Here is a 22,588-nt window from a genome sequence, read left to right as displayed (position 1 = left end):
TCCCTACAGTGAAGCATGGTGGTGGCAGCATCATGCTGTGGGGATGTTTTTCAGCAGCAGGAACTGGAAGACTAGTCAGGATAGAGGGAAAGATGAATGCAGCAATGTACAGAGACATCCTGACATGCAGAGAAAACCTGCTTCAGAGTGCTCTTGACTTGAGACTGGGGCAACGGTTCTTTTTCCAGCAGGACAATGACCCAAAGCACATCGCCTAAATATCAATGCAGTCGCTTCACAACAACTCTGTGAATTTCCTTGAGTGGCCCAGCCAGAGCCCAGACCTAAATCCTATCTAACATCTTTGGAGAGATCTGAATATGGCTGTACATAGTCGCTTCCCATTCAACCTGATAGAGCTTGAGAGGTACTGCAAAAAGGAATGGGCAAAAATGACCAATAACAGGTGCGCCAAGCTTGTGGCATCATATTCAAAAATACTTGAGGCTGGAATTGCTGCCAAAGATGCATAAACAAAGTATTGAGCAATACTTATATTCTTAAATCTACTTATATGAATACTGATGTACATGTGATTTTTCAGGTTTTTTTATTTTAATAAATTTGCAACAATTTCAAAAAATCTTTTTTTCTCATTGTCATTATGGGGTATTGTGTGTAGAATTTTAAAGGAAATAAATTAATTTAATTCATTTTATAATAAGACTGTAACATAAACAAACGTGGAAATAGTGAATCGCTATGAATACTTTCTGGATCCACTGTACACATTTTCATTACATTAAACTTTTACATGATTTTTTTACCATTAAATTTAAAAAGAGAACACCAAACATGTATAATTCACACATATGCATAGTAAAAGAGAGAGATTTACCTGCACTATGGGGAGAATGTTGACTAGTGGCGCACTTTTACTTTCCTCCAGGGAGACTGGGGCTACAAAACTGAAGCCTTTAAAGAGTTGGTGAGCGTTTGCACTGGGGGGAATGCCTGGAGAGTCTGTCGACAGGAAAACACACACACAAAACAGCTCAACTCACTATCGCACTTCTAACAGGTACATTTATTATCACTAGTTCCCCCAAAGAAATCCATCCAAAAGACTTTCTCTTTTATACCTTTGGGAGTTTTGGCTGTGAATTCTGGGTCGAAGCAGAAAGTGTCATCTGGTTTCCCTGAAGCAGGTTTGAATGGAGGCTGAAGTTCTCTTCGGTACAACTTCTACACAGACACAATAAACACATGATACTCCAAAAAAACATCTCCCACCTGACACACCGACAAAATAGTGATCACTTATCATTCCACACTGACAGCCCACTGTACTTCACAATAAGCCAGGTCATTCACAAATATAGAATTGGTTTCAGACAAAAGATGCGAAGCCTTTACACGAGGTACTAAAAAGCTCGTCATTTAAACTGCAACTTTAAAGTCTGTGTTAACAGGAAATTGACTTATTTCAGTATGTTGATGTACTTCCAATTGAAAATCAATACTGAGTAGGGACCAATAAACACATTCATTGATTGGATTAGCTGTGTTTGATGAAGATTGGAGCAAAACTGTGCAGAGCTGTGGCCCTCCAGGAATTAAGTTTGAGACCAATGCTTTAAAGCACCGATAACAAAGCCAGCTCCCGAAGAGCCAGAGATCTGCAGAGTTTAGTTCCAACCCTAATTAAACACACCTGATCAAACTAATTGAGTCCTTCAGGCTTGTTTGAAACCTACAGGTAAGTGTGTTGAAGGAGGGTTGGAACTAAACTGTGCAAGGCTGCAGCCCTCCAGGAACTGGCTTTGACAACTGTGCTTTAAAGGGTTTCATTGATGGAGGACTGCAGAATGAGTCATGTCAATGGATCCATTTTATTTTGTGACTCAGTTCAGCTTCTTTTCAGTGTGAGGCAGGCATGAACAGCACCAAACAATTGCTCCAGGGCTTATTTTCAACTGCATTCAGAATACTTCATAAATGTAATGTGTGATTTATGCAGTAAGGACTGTGCAAGCTCTCAATGGGAAAGGTTTCTTTCTTCCCCTTTTCATGGTCAATAGAACAATGCTAGGTGTTTTAGATGCATCTGGCTGAGATCATTAGTCAAGCACAGCTAGAGCTGGTACACCGTCTAGCCACCTGCCACACACTGATAAAGGACTGAGCCTGAGCACTTAAAACAGTGTGTACTGGTAGGTTAACCAAAATCTTACATTCCAGTCAATGGTGGAGAAAAACGTGTGTCGTTTGATCTCTTCCACGCCGTCCGGACCCGCTCCTGGAACAGACCAATTATGGTTATGATGCTAATAACAGTTTGCATCTATTAAAAGAGCTCCAATGTGAGGGAAAATATGCTCATTTTACAAGTCACCTAGAGTTGAACAGTTGAGTTCAACCACTTTTTAATCCATTTAGCTAATGCCCGGGTCTGGCGAAAGCACTTTTAGCTTAGCTTAGGATAAATCATTAAATTGGATTAGATCATAAGCATCTAGCCTAAACAAATAAATAAATAAATAAAATGAAACAAAATATTCAAAACAATAATTTTACTATTTTTGAATCCAATTAGCCAATCTCCCAGACGGAGGAGAGCACTTTTAACTTAGCTTAGCATAAATCATTGGATCAGATTAGACCATTAACATCTCGGTCAAAAAAAAAAAAAAAAAAAAAAAAGATGATCGCATGACAGTTTTGATCATTTATTTTTCAGTTTTTTTACCATTTAAAGCTGGACTCCTCAGTGGTTTCATTGTGTACTTACACTGACAGAAAATAAAAGGTTTCTATTTTCGAAGTGGATATGGATAGGACCTATACTCTCATTCTGGCGTAATGATCAAGAAACATTGCTGTTGTACTGGGCTTTAGATATTACGCAATTAATTGTCTCAGTGCAAGATGTAACTACAGAAGAGTCAAGCTTTAAATAAACAAAAATCAAAACGGTCATACTTTTATCTTTTTTTTGATGGGAGATGCTAATGGTCTAATCTGATTTAATGGTTTATGCTAAGCTATGCTAAAATGCTCCACCAGTCTGGGAGAACTGGATTCAAAAATGGTAAAATTGTTTAAAGCCCTGCTCACACTGTGAGATTTCAGTCACTATTTTGTAATCTTCGAAAAATTTAAAAAATCCTAAAAGATTCCTGAAATTCCAGGCTAAAATAGGTGATCTCTGATCGTTGGTTTGACATGTTCACAGACAGCAGCTTAATGACCGTTGCGATCAGAATTTTCTTCAGATGAAGTTCTGACAGTGTCAGAAGGTTTCAGACACTTTCCAACAGCTGCGATGAGCGTCAATCCAAGAACCAGTCGGAGCCCCGAATTTGATGACGTAATAATAAAAAAGGTTTTATTATTGAGACACGCTGTGTGCAAAATTGCCGCTACAGATTGTTTACGTTTGCTGTGAGGAATTATTTCAGATTGTAGGATGTTGTAAGTTTCATAAATAGATGACGCCAAACTCCAGGCGAGTTTTGTTTCATGTTTGGCACATCTTTATTGTGTTTATTTGAAATATTTAAAATTTTGGAGATACAGCGCCATCTACAAGATGGTGACAGAAACCACATAATAAGCCCTTAGAGGAGGAAAAACTCAGCGTGATTTTAAACAAAAGTGGATAAAATCATTATGAATAAGGTAAGTGCCTTTCTAAGTCGATCTCTCCCTTTTGTATGTAGTAGTGCTCTATTTATACCACAGTAACTATTGTGTATTGAGTGTGAAATGGAACTCATGTCAGAAATGTATGTACTTTGTGCTGGCCACTCTTTGTGTAACCCTAAATTATTTTTTTGGTGCCCATCTGTTTCTAATAAGTCTCCTGTTTTCCTTATCGCAAACACACCAGTAATCGGGTAGTGTTTGCGCTGCATTAGCTTTTTTAGGGTTAATTATTGTGATCTCACAATTGCAACAGAGAAATACTGGGAAATCTATATAGACTGATGGCATTTCATGCTGTTCAGCCTTATAATCTTGAAATGTGAGCAAAATCAGCTGTTTTGTCATCACTTTAGACATTACGCTAGAGAATCATTTAAATACTCACTCTAAAGTAACGTTGTTGAAGTAGCAACAGTTTACGTCAGCTGCAGATGTGAATGAATGACGGAAAAAAAATAGTTCCTCTCACAAAAAGGTTTGAGAGATTCCATGTTTGATTTTCTTTTTTATATACACAATTGTGTCGTCAAACTGTTGTATAAACACAATATCACACTCGTAGCAGTGCGATATGGCAGTCCTCCGACCAGTGCTGATATATAGCCATATTGCACTGCTACTCATGTGATATTGCTCGTCGCAGTTCTAGTCTAGAGGATTTGTAAAATGAGCCTATTTCATAAAACAGGAGTGTTCCTTCATTTTTGTGTTTCAACAAAAGAAAAGTGAAATTATGTAGGGAAAAAATAGACATGTGACTTACCTAAACGATTTGATGGGTTTCTTTTGAAAAGCATTCGTAAAAGACTTTGTGCTTCCAAACTTAAAAACTGTGGCATTCCCAGCTTTGCTCTGCAGCACAAAAAAAAACAGGACCAAATCATCAATACTAAAACACACTTGCAGGCATTTTATTTCCACAGAAATCAAGTATAATCAAATCAAATCTGGTTGCACTGCTAACACATTTGCTGGTGTGTTTCAACTCACTTAAGAATCATGTTCATAGTCTCATTCCTGTCTTTTCCTTGGAAAGGTAATGTGCCGGTCAGCATTTCAAACTGGAAACAGAGTTACACCAATAACAGTCAAACAGGGCAAATAAAATAACATTTAAAGTTATCATTTAAATAAAAGTATAACATTTCAATAAAGTTTAAAGTTAAAGTACTACTGTATGGATATCCATTGTAAGAATGCAATATGGACATTCTCTTTCAATCAATTCAATCGGTAGAACAAAAGATATTGTGTCTACAATACACAGATAAAATGCCTTAAATGTTTTAGTATTCTATTGTTTATACAGTAAAGCTTAATGGTGACAAGAGACAAAGGTGGTGACCAAACTTGTTCCTGGAGGGCCGGTGTCCTGCAGATTTTAGCTCCAACCCTAATCAAATACACCTGAACAAGCTAATCAAGGTCTTGCTAGGTATACTTGAAACATCCAGGCAGGTGTGTTTAGGCAAGATGGTGCTAAACCCTGCAGGGACACCGGCCCTCCAGGACCAGGATTGGTGACCCCTGGTTTAGAATGACATTATGGTGGGTACAAAATGAGTGAATAAACACTTTACCACACTACATTACAAAAAAAAACTAATTTAAATTACTTTTTAAAAGTCTCAATTGAATAAATTTATCACAATTTTGAAATTTATATGGCCAAACTAAGAAAAATGTTTTATCAATGACCATGATCCACAAATTCAACATGCATATGATCAGTTATTTAAATCTACATAAGACAAAGCATTTAAAATAGTTTATTAAGAGAGAAATTTTGGATTTTAACATGTTTTAACATTTACATATGATTGAATTGCACAATATCTCAAAAACATCAGCAGCCAATTCAATTTCATCAATAGAGAACTTTGCTTTGGCATACAGTAATAATATGCAGATTACATTTACCTTATGATTAATCATTAGTAGACACTTCCAGACAAATGTAAAAATAAGGGCAACAGAAGCAGCCAAAAAAAGTGCATAAATATTTAAACGCTGTTCCAAGTCCCATTAAATTTAACAAAACAAGCAAGCAAAGATTTTTTTCTGAGTTGTATTTTTCTTTATAATAAAAACTATTATTTAAAAAAAAAGTACAAAAATAAAAATGCTATCTACTGTTAAAAGTTCAAGTGTTGCAAAAATATCCATCTTTACCAGTCTTTTGAAAATGTTAAAATGTTAGACTGCTTGTCTCGGGTTGGGCAGTCAAGGTCAACTTTTTTGGCATCTCCTTGGGAATTTATAAATGGCACCAACACGCACAGTTCAATTACAAAACATCAGCTATAGTCTGGGGCAGTAGTTATTTTGTAGACAAATATACGTTCCAATTGATGTGAGGAATTATTGGTAGGAAGTTCAAATACAGCATTTGCAATACTTCAGCCAAACAAGCAATTGTATGTTTAATATATATTTAAAATGTAACTGGAAGCCATTGTAAAAACCTGAGGTCTGACATGATATGCTCTGATTTTTATTATTTTTTTGCTTCTGCTGCGAGATGCAATTAAATCGTTTTTGGAAGGTCATAAAGAAGTCTGTTAGACTAATCCCTCCTGAAGTGTTATCAGCCCTACCACTACTGTATTGTCGGTTCACATGACTAAACTGTTTTGCTATTACCAGAAAAAAAGACACCTGATATGGCAACAATGTGGCCAGTAGAAAAGGTTCAGACATTCCTCTCATCTGTAGTCAAAGAGCTGGATGACCCGGAATAGAAATGATAATGTTAGGAGAGTGTTACTATTGTGACAATTCCACCCATTTAAAGCGGTACTAAACTGCAGTGGAAATGCAAACAGAGCCGAGCATAGCTAAACCAAAGCAAGCCAAGCTGAGCCGTGCCGAACCGTTCTGTACCACAGAGTGAAAAATCTGATTTAACTCATCTGCATTGATTTGTCGTTTGCATAAAGGTTTTTACAAATTTGCATTTTTAATTTGCTTTTTATTTTTATGCTACTTTTAAAATTGATTTACATTTTAATTTTGTTTCAGTTCATTTTGATATTGGTTGTTAGTATCAATTAAGTTTTAACATTTTTATTTAATTAATTCTAGTTTAGCAGTTAGTCCAGTGTTGCTGAAAAGCCAAATTTAATGTTTGCACAGATTACATTAACCTTTGCGCAAAAGGTTTCATAATCATGTCCATATTGACATGATGGCATCACGCAGTTTCTGCAGATTTGTCAGCTGCACATCCATGACGCGAATCTCCCGTTCCAAATTGTGACCCTACCATCCGAAGCAGAAATTGAGACCAGACATGTTTTCAATCTTCTATTGTCCTGTTCTTAGTTGACAGGAGTGGCACCCCTTGTGGTTGTATGCTGTTGTAGCCCATCCATCTCACGGTTTGACTTGTGCGTTCAAAAGATGCTCTTCTGCATACCTTGTTTGTATTTGAAATTTGTGTTAACAAGGAGTTAGACAGGTGTACCTAATAAAGTGGCCGGTGAGTGTATATTGTATAACCACAGGTTAACCATGTACAGTTGAGGGAAAAATTATTAGCACCCTATGTGATATTTATTCGTTTCCAAATGTTTGTCAAGTGATATTTAACAGATTAAGGAATTTACAGTATTTATTATAATATTGTTTCTGCTGGAGAAAGTCTCATGTTTCATTTTGGCTAGAATAAAATTTTATATATATATATATATATATATATATATATATATATATATATATATATATATATGTAATATATATATATATATATATATATATATATATATATAACATTTTAAGGTCAAAATTATTAGCCCCCTTAAGTTCTATTTTTTGTGAACTCCACATTTATTGTGAATTATTTCAGTTCGTTTCTCAGTGGCTGTTAGTTTTGTTTTAATTTTTCATTTATTTTATCTCAGGTACGAAAACCTTTTTGACCACCATTTCTAGTCTTTTCGTCCAGTAAAAAACCTTGGTTTGCAATACAATGCACTTTAAATGCTTTTCAAATTCTGCGTTTTAGAATTGTCTGTCTGATTAGCACACATTTTTTCTTTGCTCCTTGCTTCACAAAAAAGCAGTGTTGCCTAAATAACGTATAACGTCACATTTTCCAAACAGGCTAATTACGAGAGACAAATTCATAAGGAGTGATGTACTGAGCACCTACCATTAAGACACCGAGAGACCACCAGTCAGCACTCTGTGTGTGACCTCTCCTGTTGACCACCTCAGGGGCCATATATTCCACAGTGCCACAGAAAGAGTACGCTTTTTTGTCCTGATCTACGGATTCTTTACTGAGCCCAAAGTCTGGAAAAGGCACATCATCACAGTTGTCATAATTGCAACATGCCGCCAAAGCCAAAGCAGGGGTGTCAAACTTTGCTCCTGAAAAGCCAATATATCCTGCAGAGGATTGTTTTATCCCTTGTGCGCCGTTCAAATTGACTACCTTTTCGTTATGCTCGGGGCTGTTTTTGCCCCATTGACTTCCATTATCATGCTTTTGATTGCAAAGAAAAGACATCATATAATCATGCATTCTTGATTGTTGCTGGTTTTACCTGTCGAGAGGAGGTAAAATGTGTAATTTTCACATCATCAGTTGCCACCAATTCCCAGTTGCCACCATTAACCAACAAGCTAAGTTTATACTTTTGCCTGTCGCCGCATCGTGCACCTCCGCTGACTGCGCACGCACCTCAAAACAGACGAGGTTTTTATACTTGCCGCGTTCGCCATTATGATAAACTTTAAAACGACAGGGGGCGGTCAAAAGAAACTGACCGTAAAAGTCAGGCGGATAAACAGAAAAGTAGAAAGTTTCCGGAACAACGTCATATCATTAATATTATTCAATATTTTTAAACTAATTATTTGTATTATTTTTTTAAATTATTTTAATGAATATAAGGATTTTTAAACCATTTAAGATTTTTTTTTAAATCAAACTCTGATGCATCACTTGCTTTTGTTTATATCTCGGACATTTTACCTATTAAAGTTCATTAAAATATTAATGACAGCAGAACATGAGCTGCTTCAGCTCATTCACTGCGCACAGACACACACACACTGCTTTCTGCTCTACTAGCACGAGCGATGTGAAAGAGGCGTGACAATGCCTGTATTACACTGTGATGTGTCCGCAACAAGTCTTTAACTAATTTCACTCAGCTCAAGTTTTTCTCAGTAATATTTGTAGGTAAATGCAACTTTGTATGTTTACTCATATTTAACATGCTCTGTCTTCTTATTCTGATTAAACGCAGAGTTACAGACCAACGTAAAAGTATACAGAGTGAAAAAAACTATGACGTCACCTTGTAGGCTAATCAGCTGCGAGTAGGGGTGTAACGATTTATCGTTGTACGATTTAGTGCGATGCAAAAATGTCACAATATGCATCGTGGCGTTATGACAATTTGATTACGATATGACGTGCGTTTTCTCTTATTAGTTGAGCTGTTTGCACGTGAGCTACGTTCCACCTGCTGTCGCACGCGAGTTCAGATTGCAGCAGCTGTAATGTTAGCAGACCAAGATGAGTGGAGTTGAAATAGAGGATGGCCCATACTCTCAAAATCAGACGTCTGGCAACATTTCGGTTGTAAAGTCATTGTTTTTAGACTCGTCCGCTTTTTGACACGCATACTGGGTCAAACATCCTAAGTTTTAAAGTCTTCACAGTGATTTACATACTTTGCACAGCGACAGGGATACCTCCTAATGGTGTTGAAAGAGTCACATACTGTATTTATAAGGTACAATTCACCCTAAAATATCATTCTGTCAGTTCATATAATGTTCCCGCCGCAAAATCACACATGACGTGAGCTGACCGTGAGCTGTTACTAGAGGGCGGAATATGATAGACCTTTGCATTTAAACCTTTGTTCTGACTATCCATAAATATATTTAGAGATATCTCTAGTTATATTTTGACTAGTCATAATTATAATTCGACTTGTCAGAATGACAATTAGAGATATCTGCAATTACAATTGTGCTAGTACGAAATCAGATTGGAGATATCTGCAAATATATTATGACTAGACATATTAATCCATTGACTTCCATTGAAAAATATTTGCAGATATCTCTAAATGAGTTTTGACTAGTCACAATTGTAATTAGAGATATCTCTAAATGAATTTAATTAAATATGAATTAAATACCGGGAAATGTGGATTTTTTTTTTGCACACACAAAAAACGCAAGTGACCAAGCAAAGCCTTAAGCTCTTACTGTTAAATTCAATTGAATAGAAAGCTTATTTTTTTTGCACCTTTACTTAAATTGTTCCTTAATTTTGTCTCTGTCATTTCAATAATATTTTTAAGAAGTTTTTAAATTGTTTTATTTTCCAGAGACAGGCCTGTTTAATTTATTTTCTTAAAGAAGGTTCAGTTTAACAAGTTAAAACAAAAGAAATATATAAAAAAAAATAGTTTACTTGGTAAAATTTGCATTTCAGTTTAATTTTCAATTTTTATTCCAAATATCGTGATACATATCGAATCGTGAACATTATATCGTGATACACATCGTATCGTGAGCTGAGTGTATCGTTACAGCCCAAGCTGCGAGCATAAAACGATTCATTACACTTACACGTTTCGTCCAGCCGGATGATCCTCACACGAAAATACATCTTTTAGCACTTTTTGATCTTAAACGCAAATGCAAGAATTTAAAAGCTAACATTAATCTATAAACAGACTACAGAGCCTTCGGGGCGCTCACCTGTGATGTCAGCACCACCCAGCTACAGACGACTTTTCTTATTTGTAGAAATATGCTCCATGGAAAATATTTACTCTCAGTTTATCATTTAATAATCCACGCTATATATTATAAACAAATAAATACGCAAAAACACATCTGTATTGACCTACGTGCCTTTTGGATAGTTTTTACATGGGGAAATACATTTTGTTTTGATTTACAGTTGTAAAAATGTGAAAACTGTATATATAAATGTGTCTAAATAGTATTATCATAAGACATATTTTAATAAGTGTATCGCTTGCATGCATACAGCCCGCTTACCTTAGTAATAGACAGCATAAATGAGGCGTGGGGGATAAGTCTACATGCCTGCACGTTCCATCATGTATAGAGAAAACATTCAATTTAATTTTTTTGTTGCGAAAAGCAGCGCATACAGTGACATATGCTATACATTGTAAAGAGTGGTAAATGTGTTCAGATGAAGAAAAAAATGACGTTAAAATTTACATTAAAATGTCAGTTAATATGCATGTATTTTTTACACATTTTTCACACGTTAGAGAAAAGGTAAGGGACAGGCTGTACTGGTAAGCAGTATCTTCATAATACTGATTTCCCATCGATTTGGAAGGCGGGAACGTGAACTGCTAAAATGCCAACTCAATTCTCGATTTTTGCATACAAATTGACGTCATAGTTTATCCACTCTATACTGCCACCCACAATCATGATGTGTGTAGAATCATGGCTTAGCGAGGGTTGTTTGCGTCCACATGGATTTTATTTTGGGCGATACAATACGATACATTTGTGAAACCCTGGAGGGTCTGGCTTTTTTTACACTGCAACTGATGATCAACAGTAAAGATTCAAATTTGACCTCTTCCCAACAGGGAAACCCACCAACAAACAAGAATTCATGATGATATAATGTCATGGCTTTGCAATCAAAAAAATTGTGATTATAATGGAAGTCAATGGGCCAAAAACAGCCCCAAACACAATGAAAGGGTAGTCAATTTCCACAAAGTGCATTTTTGAATATTTTCAAAGCATTTTCCCAAAATATGTTTTAAAATAGGATTAGTCAACAAATATCATTCCATTTGCTGAAACAAAGGGAAGTTTGTGGCCAAATTAAGACTTAAAATCACCCCAAAGTGGATGAAAACATCCCAACAAGTGTTTAAATGAGAGTAGCCTGAAAGTCTACAGAACGGCAGCCTTCCAGCAGCAGAGTTTGACGAAAAACCCAGTCTGACCAGGTCACACACACACTCACAATATATGACTAATTTTAGAAAACACAGGGTGAAACGCTAAAAGTAGATGTTATTTATGACAAATTTGCCTCCATATCTACATGCACATGTTCAACAGGCAGGGAAGTGATGTAAGAATTTGTACAATGGTACGTACCTGTTAACTTGATATGTCCAGCTTCATCAAGCAAAATGCTGAAAATTAAGACCACATTTCTCCAATACAGATACAACAATACATGAACTAAACAAGTCAACAAACAAACAAAAAAAATCAGACGGAGAATTCAAAGACCTCTCCGTTATAATCTTGCAAATGGGTTCTGAGAGATACAGCCATCCTTATTTAATGAAAGATCAAAAAAAAAGAGAGGACAGGTGAAAAGGCAGAAAGAGAGAAAGTATGGCATCTACTCTACACACAGAAAGAGAAAGAGAGAGCGAGAGAGGGAAAGTAGCAGAGAGGTGAAGGGGGATACTTTACTTTTCAGGCTTCAGGTCTCTGTAAACAATGCCTAGGTTGTGTAGATGATCCAATGCAAGGGCCAGCTCTGCAAGGTAGAATTTCACATCCTCCTCTGTAAACATAACCTAGTAAGAACTGGACAAATTTACTCTCTCATCAAAGACCACGCACACACACACACAGCAATATAAACGTCAACATTTTACAACAAAGCAAAAAAAAAGATGAATACAAGCATTTTGGATCAATAACAGGAAGGTCAACAATTCATAGAGCTGCGCTACTGTATTTTTAACAAGTGATATATATATAAATATATTTTTATACAACGTATGTACTGGCAAATGTGAATAAAAACACAAAGTTAAGACAGTATGCATGTATTTATTTACATCAAGCACAATTAGTGGTGTAACGGATCGCAAATCTCAGGGTTCGGATCACATTATGGTTTAGTGACAGATCGGACCATTTCAGATCAATGCGGATCAGCCAAAAAGGGGAGGAGACAAATAACTTTTGCTTTCCACAGGGTTCTTACACCTTTTCCAACTTCAAATTACACCACTTTTCAAGCACTTTCAAGGTGCAAATGATGCATTCATTCAAAATGCATTCAAGGTGCATTTTTATGCTTTTCCAGCACCTAATAACCATGTTTAATTACGTTATACATATTGTATGTACTTTTCACATTTAAATCCATTGTGCTATTTTAAAAAACACAATATGATATTTCAACTTAAATCGTTGAGTACTATAGAGCATAGATTTATTGGGATAGTTCACCCAAAAATTATCAAAAAATAAATAAAAAGGATTCAGTTATTGGATGAAGTATGTTTTTTTTAAGTTTGGTCTCTTTCTAACTAAAGTTAGTATCTCAAAAAATGAGCTTACAGTCAGATTTCATTTGGATGTAGAACCAAACTTTCATGACCAGTCGTTATTTTTTACAGTCATTGGATTGGCGTTTCAGGTGCAAAGATGCATTCTGGGTGAATGTCTCCTAAATACACATGAAGCTAACAGTCTGAATTTGAATCATGCTAATTTGAATTCTTAAAAACTTAAAACTCTAGTTTTACATAACCAATGTCTGCAGTTTTTGAATTCAGAATAAATAGTTTAAAAATATGTCTATAAAAATCAGACTTAAAAAATTAAGCTGTCTTAAGTTTCAGATGTTCAATAATCAAGTTAAGAAATACAAATTCAAAACATTTCTAATAGGACATAATCAGTATTATTAACTTACAATTGTTAATAATTCAATTTAACAATTCAAATTCAGATTTTTTGGGCTGATTATTAGCTCCATAAATACGGGCATGCGGTAACCAATTTGCAATGAAAACTGGCCGCATGACAACAATTTATGCACTCGCACATATGCTCCCAAATATATTTTGAGGTCTAATAGATAAAATTGTGTGTATATGCAACCAAAACAGTCACAATTTCGAGACCTGCAAATTCAAATTCAAGCAGGTTCAAGCACTTTGTCCAAAATCCAAGCACTTTTCTAACCTTGAAAACACTATATTAAAAATCAAGCATTTTCCAGGATTTCCAGCACCCGTAAGAACCCTGTTTCCATTTATTTCAAAAACATTTAAAAAATATATTAAAAATAAAATGAAGAAATACATTGTAAAATATTCAGTATTTAAAAAAAATTCACTATTACTACTGTTGTTGCCGATAACACTCAATGTAGAAATTACATTATAATTATTATAATTTGTATATAATTACTATTTAAATCTCATTTTCAATAAATAGTTCAGTGATTCACTCATAAAACGTCATGTTTCATTGCTAGATGTGTCATTTTTGAGGAATTATTCAGTGGCATATTTTTGATGGCTGGTCGTCACCACCTATTGGTTAAAGAATTTAATTTTTGCCAACAACTTTCATTTTTGAACGTCAAGTTAAATGCATATGATGGGGATTTTAATCTTTACCATAAACATCAGTGTTTATATCTAAACTATAAACTGTTATCCCAGTACTTCTGTGTTATTTGACTGTTTGTAACTTCGTAACTAGCTCAAAAGACTAAAGACTGAATCTCTTTCCTGATTTTTGCGTTTTTCAAACACAGATTTGAATGCTGCGATTCGAAGGATTAATAAACATATGCAAATCACCATCATTTATAATTTATGTTGCATGGATGTTGAGATCCTAATCTATTAATGATTGATTGTGCAGCTTACACTGAATGAGTGAATGCAGGCTAACGTGACAGAAAACACATTTATTAACCTAAGAAACCCACCACATCCCAAATAACCTACTACGACTTCTTCCGTCATCATTATATTTTACAGGAAAGCCTAAATGCTTTCATACATGTAATTTGAATAACGCGAGAGGCGATCTCTCTGCGATCGTTACAAATTTAGGATTAATCTACAAGTAAAAAAAGTATTAATCCGCAGGTCACGCGTGTTCTAAACCATGGGGTGTGACCCTTACGAATCACGGATCAACCATGATCCGCTACACCCCTAATGCTGCGTTCACACCAGATGCGGAAGAAGCATCAAGCGCGAGTGATTTACATGTTAAGTCAATGCAAAGGCACGAATAGACATGCTGCGGCACGATATGGGCGAATGACGCAAATTGCACAAATAGCGCGGTGCAAATTAAGTATTTTGTTCGTTTGACAAGCAAATCTCTCAAGTTCGAAAATCTGAACTCTAGTGGACATACGCACTGAGTTTTCCAATCTGGAGCTTGCTCTTGTGGGGGCGAGATTATGACGTAGCGCCTGTTGTTGATGTCCCTGGAGAAAATCCTCCTGCACACACCAAAAACAGTTAATCGAACTGGGCTCGGCTCAGTCAGAAGCATCACTGAATGCTTCCGTCATCCAGGTTAAGTTTCTGGAGGAGTTTATAAGTTCACAGAGCTGGGTGCACCTTTGAAAGGATCTAGTGGACTCGGACACTGCTCCAAACTTATCAACACTATTTTTCAGCCTTCATAAAGCACATAAACACAGTTATTTTCTCAATAAAATCCATGTTAGCCATTTAGCAACAAAGCTACAGTCACCGGGCAGACAGAAGCTCTGCCCATGACGCGAATCCTTATTTATTGCTCAGTGAATTTGACACCCAAATGAAGCGGATTTGACGCATGAATGAAGCGGGTAAACTCAAATGTTCATGACTCTATTTACGCGTGAATAGCGTGATTTATCCGCACGTACCGCGTCTAGTGTAAACACAGCATAAGCAGAATGAATCCAATCAAAACCTTGCAATCTGATTCACATATTAGTTTGTGTGAATTAGCTACATTCATATTTTTTAAAATATTTTTTTACAATAAGGTTCCATTAATTTTAGCTAACATATTAACTAACGTGAAGAAAGAATAAACACATTTATAACAGGATTTATTTCTCATCTTTGTTAATGTGAATAAAAAAGTAAAATCATTCATTGCTAAATCTTGTTAACTCCCAGTGCACTAACAACTTTGGACTTCAATAATACATTAGTAACTGTTGAGGCATGATAGGTAAATGCTATTCATTTTTAGTACATGTTAGTAACTACGTTTACTAAAATTAATTGAAACCTTATTGTAAAGTGTGACCAAAAAACTGGTATTCTCATTTAATGATTCTACAATCAGAACATGCAAAGCCACCGTTTTAGATTTTAATGATGATTTTGGAAGTGTTTACAAGAAGGTAACGAAGAGGTTGTTAGCACATGCATGGCACATTTCCACTGAGTAGTACAGTATGGCATGGTATGGTTTAGAACGCCTTAATGCCTGTTTCCACTGTCAAAAGGTACCAAAAAGTGAACTGTACCTTACCACAACAAAAAAAGTGGAGCTAGAAGCGCAGCTGAATGCTATTGGTTTGCAGAAAAACGCCACTAGTGCGTGCACAAGCTAGGAGAATGAAAACCAAGGAAGCGTCATTTTTAAATACAAAGAGGAGACATCGTAATAATTTATTCATATAATAACGAGCCATGGTCGACCCGAGTTTAAACAACCCTTGTCGCCATGAAGAGCCACAAAGCCAAGAAGAAGAACAGAATCTGCCGAGTGTCCTGTTGTTGTTTACAAGGCAGTCTAAAGTTGAAATAACAAATTTAACCTTATAATGATAACATACACCTGATTATTAAAGTGCTTCTGACATCCTTTAACACAAGGGTTCTCAAAGTGGGGGTCGGGACCCCCCGAGGGGTCGCGGGACAATGAAGGGGGGGTCGCCTGGTGATTTCCAAAAATCGATTTATTTTTATTAAACCATAAGAATTACCATATTTTATCCATAACCTACTGAAGAGAAAAAAATAGTCGTTTATACCATATAGTCACTATGGTAGCTTATAGTTACTACTTCTATTGAATTGCAACCCCTGGGGTAATTGCATTATATTAAAGACACAGCAATAGTGTCAGATGCAGCAGATTTCATAACACCTGGTAAAACTTTGTTGCCCATTTACAGCTCTCATACATTAAAAAAATTAAAAGAAGAATAGACTTGGGTCCATTGGTGTGTGTGTGCTCCATTGCATGCAAGGTTTCTGTATTTATAACCACCTCAGAATATATTGGGGGTCGCGACTCACTGGCATTGTCATTTTGGGGGTCGCGGCCTGAAAAGTTTGGGAACCCCTGCTTTAACAGACAACAAATGAGAGAATGAAGCATGAAAAAATAAGCGCAAATGATTCTTTTAAGCAACCTAAAACATGAAAAAACTGCCAAGTTTAACTATTAACATTGCCTTCTGGACTATTATGAACTAGGAAAGATGGAATGACTTTTTAACAAGATGTTAATGTTACATGTGCTGGCGAAGAATAAAGATGAGAGTTTTGTAACGACTGTATATGTTTTGTATCATTTATGAACCAAATAAGGCCTAAATTTATGTTAGGGTATTTTTTATTTGTAATTGGTTGCATTTCAGAGACCATAAGCCTCTATGTGTGTCCATAAATGTTCTATTTTCTTTTATATAAATCACAGACATTACAGTAGGCTATTTCGCATTATAATTGATCTGCAGCTATCGTCAAATCATGTTCATAGAAAGGTTAGTAATTAACATTTACTTATACACAAATATTCATGTATAAAGCATTTGTTTAGTAAGAAGTGCTTGATATGTGAACTTCAAGTTAGAATGATAACAACTGCAACTTTCTGTTGAACACCACGTCTACTAAAAGTGTACCGTTGGTACCATTTGGCAGTGGACACACAAGCCTGATAAAGATGACACGTACTATACCGCACGGTACCACTCAGTGGAAATGAGGCATTATACAGTACACAGCAGTTGGGTAGAAATATAGAATACAACCCAGAGGTTAAATATGCTTCCCTTTATAACATGAGTGGTGTTACTAAAATGACAAATCAAGAATCTTAACAAAGCAAAAAATTAATAAATAAAGATGGACGTTTTGACAAATGCATGCATCCATAGACTATAGTGCAGATTTACTTGCTTCTGATCAGCATGAGGAAAACTGATTGGATGCTGTCTGAGGGATCTGAAGTCATGCGTACGAGAGAGCTCTTCTGCTGTGATTTCACCAACCCCAGCATCTCATACAGGAAGTTAATCGATAGCGAATTGTAATTGGGTGGTAAATCTGTTCTACGACAAGCTTGGTTACCTTTGCTTAGGCTGTTCTCGCAACACACTAAAAATAGAGCTGAAATACAGGACTGTCCTGGAAAAACGCTAAACCTGTTGTAGCGCTGTGATTGCTTAGAGCACAGGTATGTGCTCCTGCACTATTTCCTCAGTGACTTTATGACCACAAATAGCGCAGGTGAATGTGCCGACTCAGCTAAAGAAGGAGGTTTAAAAGGACTGAAGGAAAAATAAAAAACAAGTTTGGATGGACCTGGCATTTTGTGACTCTTCCTAGTTTTGGGTTCCAAGTAGTCTTTTAATTACTTAAGCAACTGAAAAATAATATGGCTTGGCAAATTATACGTTCGGATGATGCGTTTCTCAGGCATTCCAAATGAATGTGGGAAAAAGTTCCTTGACTTCTGCCACACATTCTCTCTGTTCTATATTGAGCGCAAAATAGTTACAGCTAACTCTACAAGCACATTAATAGTATAGACCTTTTTCATGGCTGCTGCATGGAGGGCGCCATAGCGACCAGCGTCTTCCGGTAGAATGCTAAAAACTTCCGTTTACAGCGTGTACAACTGGCAATTTGCGCTCTGAAAATGGGTTTCAATAATCTTTTTAATGGATAAGAGTGTTTTTGTGACACAACTTAGAAATGTGTCTGTTAAAGCCGTTATAATCTGTCACATGTGGTTCAATCGCGTCAGAAATATGAGAAAAACATTCTCCTAGTTCAGGTGTCTGCCGTCAGAAATACAGTTTGTGTGTGTGTTCCCGGCCTGTCAGCTGTTAGCTCAGCGGCTCTTTAACACACACGCACACACAGAGAGAGAGAGAGAGAGAGAGAGAGAGAGAGAGAGAGAGAGAGAGAGAGAGAGAGAGAGAGAGAGAGAGAGAGAGAGAGAGAGAGAGAGAGAGAGAGAGAGAGAGAGAGAGAGAGAGAGAGAGAGAGAGAGAGAGAGAGAGAGAGAGAGAGCGAGAGAGAGAGAGAGAGAGAGAGAGAGAGGAGAGAGAGAGAGAGAGAGAGAGAGAGAGAGAGAGAGAGAGAGAGAGAACCAGAGTACTGGCATGAAACTTAACAGGTATGAAAGTCGTGCAATTTACAAAAATGACCAATAAAAGTCCGTTATTGATCCTCTGCTGGCTGATTTGCTGTTCATTCTAATCGCGAGCCGTTTGTGTTTTATTTCGTGTGTTGTTTTTACCACGGTTTGTGTTTTTCTGTCATTTTGAAATGACACTAGCCTATATTTTCACTTTGTCACAGTTATTAAATCAGTGTGTCAGTGGCACAGTACAGGCTATGTGTGTGTGTGTCAAACATTTTGGTGAATTACATTTGTTTGGGCTGGTTATATATTTGAAATAAAGAGAAAATGTTGACTTTAGCGATGACGAGGCTTCATTTAAACTGCAGAAGATGCCGTCTGACGACGAGGGGAAAATGCATCACAGCAGCGGTTTTCAATCCTATTAGATCGCATTTCTTTAAATGATCAGTCCAGGAGATGGTGCTGATAGACAACAGTATTAGTTCAAAGAGGATAAAAGCAGGTAAAATAGAAGATTAAAACTATCGTTTCAAAGCTGTCCAAATGTGACTGTTTACACGCATCAGCTGCCGACCGGAAGTTCTTCGCATTCTCCTTGCGCATACACGCAAAGCATTATGGGTAATTTTGCGTTACAAGAAAAAGGTCTATAGTACATAATTTATTTGGCATTAAACAAATGTGAAAATACCAGTTATTTAATGTGTACAAATGTTAGCAATTATGTTAAGGGATTCATTTAAATACTCTCCTACTATAAAACTTGCATTTGAAAGGGAAACTCCTACAAATGCATATCCAATAAGGTCAGGTGCAAATAAAACAACTGTTAATACTGTAACAACAATTAAACATTTTGCACTGACACAAGCTGTTAGTAAACCTACTCCTAAACATCTAAGCTATAATTAGCCATTTTTCAAGTGGTAGAGAAACAGCCGATATTCGTTAAATTGCTTAATAATAATATTCAATGACACTTTATTCAAATTAAATCAGAATAGTGAACATCAAAGCATTGACAATAATGTTAGACACCAGCCCAAATGTGAAATTCTGAGTTATTTCAGAGTAAAAACTCAAAACTATAGAATAGTATAAACTAATATGGTCCAAAATTTCTCTGAGAGAAAAGTGAATAGGTTTTAGATTTAGAATTTACAGCTTTATAAGACCTGTAAATGAACAAATGGGATAATTTTGTCAAATATTTGGCCATTTTTATAAGTGACTGATTTATGTTGGAAAATGGAAGTACAAGTTTATTGGTCTATTAGTCTCAACAAAGATAAGCTGTAGAACACAAGATGCTTACCTCTTTGGATAAACGAGTAAATACATCCCCACCCCTGAGAAAATCCAAAATTAAATAGAGTTTCCCTTCTGTCTGAAAGGCTGTGACAAAAAACAAAGAACAACATTGAGAAAACACTCCTAGAGAATTCCACAGAAACCTCAAAATACAGTGAAAAAAAATCAGTTCACAGTTTGTTTACTACACATATGGTATACACCAAAACAAATTTCCTGCTAGACAAATGTTATGATTTCAAAGGCAGCGATTGTTTTTTAGTAACTAATGCCCTGTTTCCACTGAGTGGTTTGGTACGGTACGCTTTTATGGCCATTTCCAATAGAGGTCTGCATTTCCGGGGTCAAATTTCTGAATAAAGCGTGGGAGTGGTCGATAACTGGTTTAATTTTGGATGGTAGGGGGCGGTCTAACAATATCGCTCCCGACTGAGCGAGCACGCGTATGTATGTGTGTGAATGAGACAGCGTGATGCTGCGTTTAGCTTATTTGTTGCTGCCTGTGTGTGTGTGTTTGAATGAGAGAGCTTTGTGCTGTCTCTTTGTGTGTTTTTGTGTGTGTGTGTGTTTGTGTGTGTGAGAGAGAGAGAGAGCATGATGCTGTCTGTGTGTGTGTGTGTGTGTGTGTGTGTGTGTGTGTGTGTGTGTGTGTGTGTGTGTGTCACTTGCTTGGTGCTCATGTGTGTTTATACAGACAGCTTGTTATAGGCTGTATGGACTCTGTATAGCTGGGTGGTTTTCGGTTCTGACTCAGAACCAACACATAGTGATTCAGCATGTATAATTGAATAATGTTGAAGAGGTTTAACAGGTATTATTTAGATTATAAATCTTACCATTTTGAAGGAGTGCAGTAAGTGCACTTTTCTATGCTTCTGAATGGCTACATTTAAATTTTTGTTGCGTTTCGTCTGGTGACGGCCAAATTGCTTATCACTGCAAATCTCATCATGAAGCATGTTGTTAGGATACAAGCTTACAGCGAAACCTGCTCACCTAATGTTTACATTTGTAATATTTAATAACCACCTCATGTGGAACTAGGAATCTGCTTCTCATTTCAGAGTTTGCTACTGTCCACCAGAGGTCACATTTCGGTCATGGATGCGTATTTTAAGAATCTTTCTGAATGAATAAAATACGAATGAATAAAAATACGAATATGAATAAAATAGAAATTGCTTTACTAATTAAAGCTAAACTTAAACAATAAAACATTGGTGTAAACGATTACATAGTGTAACTTATAAAATCCATCAAATTGAGTCTTACCATAGTGCAACTTCACAATAAAAGGATGATTGACCTCCACCAAAATATCTCTCTCCATTTTAGTGCGAACTCTGTCCCTCACTGCAAGACAACACACATTGGTAAACAACAACACTGGAAATGTGCTGACTAACTACTCACACTGATGAAGACACTCGCTGACCTTTTAAAGATGCCTTTTTGAGCACCTTCATTGCATAAAGCTGGCCGGCATCTGGACCCATCAACTTCCGCACCAAAAACACCTGAGGAAAGTTTACATTACTGTTTAAATAGACATACAAAAACTGGACATACAATTTTCCTAACACCAGCATAAATAATTGTTTACAACATGTAGTTAGCACCTGAAGTTAATAAGTGTCCAATTAAATACTCCACTGGATAACACAATGCATAACGTGGTCTGTTTTCATGGCACTGTGATGTTTCTGAAGTAGTAAAACAGTAAAAACAAATCTATATGACCCTTTTAATGACAGGCCAAAAGCACATTAGTTACCTAGAGCCACACATTTAGGTTGCAAAGTAAGTTGTAAGCCAAAGACCAAATATGGACACATGACTTTTGGTACTAAACACATTATAAACAAAATAATAAAGCAATGTTCCTCTTTTTTGGGGAAAAAAGTCTAATTTATCTTCCCTCGGGTCAAACAGTTGACCTATACAAATTTTAAATCCTTTCAGCTGATCTGGGTCTGGTAGGAGCATTTGATTTTACCTTAGCATAGATCACTGAATCTATTAGACAATTAGCATCTTGCTTAAAAATGTCAAAAAACACCAGAATGAGAGTATAGTTCTGGGGTGGCCAACCCTGTTCCTGGAGAGCCACCTTCCTGCTGATTTCAGTTGCAACCCATATCAAACACACCTGCCTGTAATTATCACGTGGTGTTCAGGTCCTAATTAATTGGTTCAGGTGTGTTTGATATGGGTAGCAACTGAAATCTGCAGGAAGGTGGCTCTCCAGGAACAGGGTTGGCCACCCCTGGTATAGTTCCTAAGCATTTCAGACTAGAAAATGGTAAATTTTCATTTTCTGTCACTGTGCATTCACACGGGGCTTCAGCGTCAACGCTTGACCAAGTTGGGGCAGACGACATCATCATAGCAGCGTCAGCCAATAAAATAAGTCTGCAATTGGCTACTGTCTGAGCAGGGGTACTTGCATGAAGCGATCTGATTGGCTGACACTTCC

At 36.5% G+C, this 22,588-nt stretch overlaps 1 protein-coding gene across 12 annotated transcripts in view; it reads right to left on the bottom strand.

Annotated features, from left to right (window-relative positions):
• Positions 1-22,588, bottom strand: part of rps6kal (ribosomal protein S6 kinase a, like) — a 62,420-nt gene that overhangs the window by 19,112 nt on the left and 20,720 nt on the right. For 4 of the 12 annotated variants that reach the window (XM_073921222.1, XM_073921224.1, XM_073921223.1 and 1 more), the window contains 11 exon segments: positions 21,548-21,629; positions 21,385-21,465; positions 20,117-20,196; positions 12,115-12,221; positions 11,788-11,825; positions 7,802-7,944; positions 4,639-4,709; positions 4,412-4,500; positions 2,175-2,239; positions 1,083-1,185; positions 839-963 (listed from right to left, as the gene is read on the bottom strand). In XM_073921222.1, the coding sequence (XP_073777323.1) occupies positions 839-963; positions 1,083-1,185; positions 2,175-2,239; positions 4,412-4,500; positions 4,639-4,709; positions 7,802-7,944; positions 11,788-11,825; positions 12,115-12,221; positions 20,117-20,196; positions 21,385-21,465; positions 21,548-21,629 (984 nt within the window). 12 annotated transcript variants of the gene reach the window in all.

This window comes from Danio rerio, chromosome 14 (genome assembly GCF_049306965.1).
Source record: "Danio rerio strain Tuebingen ecotype United States chromosome 14, GRCz12tu, whole genome shotgun sequence".
NCBI lineage: Eukaryota > Metazoa > Chordata > Actinopteri > Cypriniformes > Danionidae > Danio > Danio rerio.
Note: the sequence above shows the minus strand (reverse complement) of the source record. Positions and strands in the feature narration are given on the sequence as shown.